This window comes from Triticum dicoccoides, chromosome 2B (genome assembly GCF_002162155.2).
Source record: "Triticum dicoccoides isolate Atlit2015 ecotype Zavitan chromosome 2B, WEW_v2.0, whole genome shotgun sequence".
In the NCBI taxonomy this organism is placed as follows: domain Eukaryota; kingdom Viridiplantae; phylum Streptophyta; class Magnoliopsida; order Poales; family Poaceae; genus Triticum; species Triticum dicoccoides.
This window is the reverse complement of record NC_041383.1, coordinates 37,427,531-37,431,980: the sequence shown is the minus strand read 5'-3', so window position 1 is coordinate 37,431,980 and position 4,450 is coordinate 37,427,531. Positions and strand designations below refer to the sequence as shown.

The window sequence follows — 4,450 nt, the reverse complement described above, 5'->3', positions numbered from 1 at the left end:
CGTGGGTCGGAGGAGCGAGCCGTCACGACGCCGGTAGAAGGCGGGTTGGATTGGGGGCGGGTCAGCGAGTTTCTACAATGGTCTGCGCGTCGCGCCCTTATAGGGACAGAGGGTAACAGAATAATATTCTGTTACCGGTAACAGAATAGTCCAGCCCTATATATATATATATATATATATATATATATATATATATATATATATATATATATATATATATAATATTTGAACAAACCTAGATGATTATTATTATTTTAAACGGAGGCAAAAGATTTTGCCTCGTCTCATTAATAAAGGAGGAGGAATACAAGGTCTTGTGTTAAAATTGATCCTTTTCTTCAAACCGAAGCCATATGAGCTGTATAGATGGTCACAACAGATTTCATTTGCATGATGATTGAGGTGTTCCTTGCCATATGTATCTGCTAGCAATCTCCATAGGACATGGAAACACTTAAGCAGGCTCTCTCAAACATTAAACGGAGAGCTAATAGGAAGTTGTAATTGTTGGGGCAGTCATTTTCAAACTTGATGTACTTATTTTATTGTTATTTACATATAAGAATTTATTGTGTGAAAATTGGCAGGCCACTGCGGGTTACAAACATCGAAGCTACATGTCTGTAGAAAAGCAATCAAGACAACTAAGAGCATGCTTGGATACGTTTTAGTCCCATGACTAAAAGTAGTGGGACTAAAACTTGCTAGTCTCACCCATGCTTGGATCCAAATACTAAAGAGACTAAAATCTAGTTATTGAGCATTTATTATCCTCCAAACCCTCCAATCCAGAACTAAGGAGAGAAATTAAATTAGGAGAGAGAGAGAGCTAATACATATTTTAGTAGGTTTCCCATGACTAAAAGATTTTAGCCTCAAGACTAGTCCTAGCCTCTCTTTAGTCAGGGGTGCTACTTTAGCCTTAAAAAAGACTATTTTTAGTCAGACTAAAAATAATCCCTTGTATCCAAGCACCCTCTAAAGAGTTCCCCTCCAGCCTCTGCGTCGAAGGGGTATACAGCCAGACAAGCCGTCTCAATATCACAATATATTCTAGCTGTAAATTTCCTTGTTAGTACCAAGAGGTTAGATTAAGAAGCAGCTGACAAAGTTGTAATATTAATTTATCAGGCGGCGACTACTACCTTCTAGGCATTGTACGAGAAAGAACAAACGAAGCGTATACTATAAGCCTATTTGCAGGTTCATTGAAAGTTGACCTTCACAGAGACATGATACTACTATTAATGTAAGCTCGCCGAGTTGACGTACGAGGTGACACATACACTTGTTTATATCTGTCAGCATCCCATGGGTCCATAAAAGACGAAACAACATTAATGATGGATCAGAGTGTGTTCTTACACAAATCGCTTATCTGCGAGCGGGTTTTAAATCATGGTCTGTGGCATGGTTGACTATTGATCTGTACATCGAGCACCTTTGCACCTCCTCCATACATATGCTAGTTTCAGAAGCCGGCCAACCAGCTCTTTGGGTTGAAAATATATGAGTTAATGAACAGCGGAGCATTATCGTATCCAGCCGCCCTACGTCATTCCCATCTCTAAATCCTAATCCTATTATTTGATTGACCGTTCCAACATCCAAGCCCACCTGGAGTAAGTTTGAGTTTACTGCCCTAGGTTACCATGGAACAATAAACTTAGACATACTTTGTGCATCGAGCAACCCAACATAGCAAAGGTTTGGATGAAACCGTATGATGTAACAAAGATATTCGTTGACCCGCATTCCACATCGGTTTCACTTGTTCGGCTTGAAGTTGGCCCTACATACTACGATTGCCCAAGCTCACCGGCAACTCAACTTATAGAAGAGATACCCATGAGCATTGGAAAAGTCCATTCAAATACATTGACACATAAATTCAATATTTGAACAAACTTACATGATTATTTGATCCCCAAATAAACCAATATCGATCAAGTTTTGAGTATACAAAGTTGTTACCTTGAATCATGCACCAGAATAAGATGAAAAGGTTTTGAACATTCAACACATGAAAGTATCACATAGAACATAACACTAATAGCTTGCGTACATTAAATTAAATGCTATGGAATACTCACTCCGTCCCATAATGTTGTCCCTATAGACTTTTTAAAAAGTCAAACCTCATTGGGGAGATACTTTGACCAAGTTTGACCGAGTTTGTGGACAAAAATATTTACATTCAGAACGGCAAACATATATCATTGATTCAACATAAGATCTAATTTCATATCTTATATACTTGGTATTGTAGATATAAACTGTTTTCTCTATAAACTTGGTCAAAGTTTGACAAATTTTACTTTGCAAAAAATCTATACACACTACATTATGTAACGAAGGGAATGGAGTACTTCAATCTCATTGGGAAGATTTAGCATACTCCCTCTCTCTCAGTTTACAGGGCGTGCGTGTACCCCTAGGTCGTCAATTTGACCCACCTAATACAATTCATATATTACAAAAAATATGTCAATATAAACTTCAGATGCTCTATTTTCAAAAGGAATATTTTTTGTGTTATATAATTTATATTAGGGTGATAAAATCGGCAACCTAGATATACGCGTAGGACTTGTAAACTGAAACGTAGGGAGTATTATATATACAGTAAGATTATTTGCAGAGCATAAATAAATAAAAGCTACTACAGAAAGTACCACGAAATGATCATCACCTAGAAAGTTATGTAAATGTCACTATTCTTAATACTGTTGCTCAAATTTCACTTCCATCATTGCCAGTCAGAGAGACGTTGGTGGGCTTATATGTACACTTGTGCCTTAGGCCAACTCCAACGTGGCAACCCAAACAGACGTGGATTTTATCCGAGTTGAAGTTGGCCTTAGCTTCTCAGCAACTCAGCATATATATGTGTCTTCCTGGCTCGAGCATGGCGGCTTCATCTGCATCTATCCACTATCTCATTGCATCTCAGGTTGACATAGCCAGTTCAATCAATTATACTCAGGAACTAGGGCTATTCCCTATTCCTTGTACGAAAAATACAGGGCCCATTCTTAATGATGTAACTCATCAATAATCATGGCTGCCCAAGTAGTTGACATGCCCAACAGTTGACTTCACATAACTTACATAGATGCCTCCTCATCATTTGCGCTCTAATTCACCGTCCACCTCATCATGGCTGCCCGTAGTAGATGCACTATTCAATTATTGTTCTTTTTTTTAATATTAGAAAGATGAGACTCAAATACACCTTTGTGTAAAAATGAATGCACTTAACATGGGCGCACGTTCCCGGCTGCTTTGCCGCCGGGTCCTTTCCAGTTTTCCTATATAAAGGGTACGAGGCAGAGCGTGTAACCATAGAATCAGCTCATGCACATATGTCCAATACATCCTAGTACAAGCCATGGCCATCAAGCACACCATGCAGCTCCTACCAGCCTTGGTCTTCGCTCTAGCCCTTGTCCTTAGGGCATCAGCAGATGCAACGGAGACGATCCACCTCAAGTTCTACATGCATGACATCATCACTGGCGGGCCGTCGACTCCAGCAACAGCTGTGCAAGTCATCAAAGGTGTGGTGCCGCTGGCCAACGACCCCACCACCCACTTCGGTGACATGTATGTCATCGACGACCTGCTGACGGAGGGGCCGGACGCAGCGTCCCCCGCCGTCGGCAGGGCACAGGGCTTCTTCCAGTTCGCGTCGATGACGGAGTACGCGCTGTTGCTCACTGCCAACTTCGTGTTCACGGCAGGGAGCCATAACGGGAGCTCTGTGGCCGTGCTCTCAAGGGACGTCATCTTCGATACCGTCAGGGAGCTCCCGATCGTGGGCGGCACTGGCGGGCTCCGTGGTGCGACCGGGTACGGTCTGCTCCGGACACACTCCGCCAACACCACCACCAGGAACGCGGTGCTCAAGATTGATATGTACCTGCGCGTGTAGGTGCATACCATAGGTCTGAACATATTTCCATGCATCTGATGGGTGCTTGCATAAAAAAACATCCACGATTTGTGTGTGTGTGTGTGTGTGTGTGTGTGTGTGTGTGTTATGGTCTGGGATGTCTTCAGCATGTCAGTGCGTCCGATTTATATGTTTAGGTTCCAGGTCGAAGTGTTAATGCAAGTTCATGATTGATGGAGATTTTTGTTAAAATAAATGAGGTACAACAGTCTCGTTTGTTTGCTGTCATTGAAATTTTCCTTCACTCTTTGGGAGGAACAAGAGGCCCGATCTTTGAAAACATGGGTGCACAGCCGGAACATCGTGTATATAGTACGGGGCAATGCAAGAATTTCGGCCAGATTTGCTTACAAAACCACCCAATTATGCGAGATAAAAGGAATAATTAAGGGGCTTTTGAAAACATGGGTGCATTGCACCATTGATGAACAGTAAAATTCTCACATTTTGTGCCTTCAAAGGTGCACAAATTTATTAAGGTGCTTGAATTTTGTA

The 4,450-nt window shown here is 41.5% G+C and overlaps 1 protein-coding gene across 1 annotated transcript; it reads left to right on the top strand.

Moving 5' to 3' along the window:
- Positions 1 to 3,391: 3,391 nt before the first annotated feature.
- On the top strand, positions 3,392 to 4,128 carry LOC119366987 (dirigent protein 21-like). Its single transcript, XM_037632636.1, has one exon. The coding sequence runs from the start codon at positions 3,392 to 3,394 to the stop codon at positions 3,932 to 3,934; it is 543 nt and encodes a 180-aa protein (XP_037488533.1). The 3' UTR covers positions 3,935 to 4,128.
- Positions 4,129 to 4,450: the final 322 nt, after the last annotated feature.

Coding starts and splice junctions, on each gene's coding strand:
- LOC119366987 (XM_037632636.1), top strand. CDS start 3,392: ATGGCCATCAAGCACACCATGCAGCTCCTACCAGCCTTGGTCTTCGCT.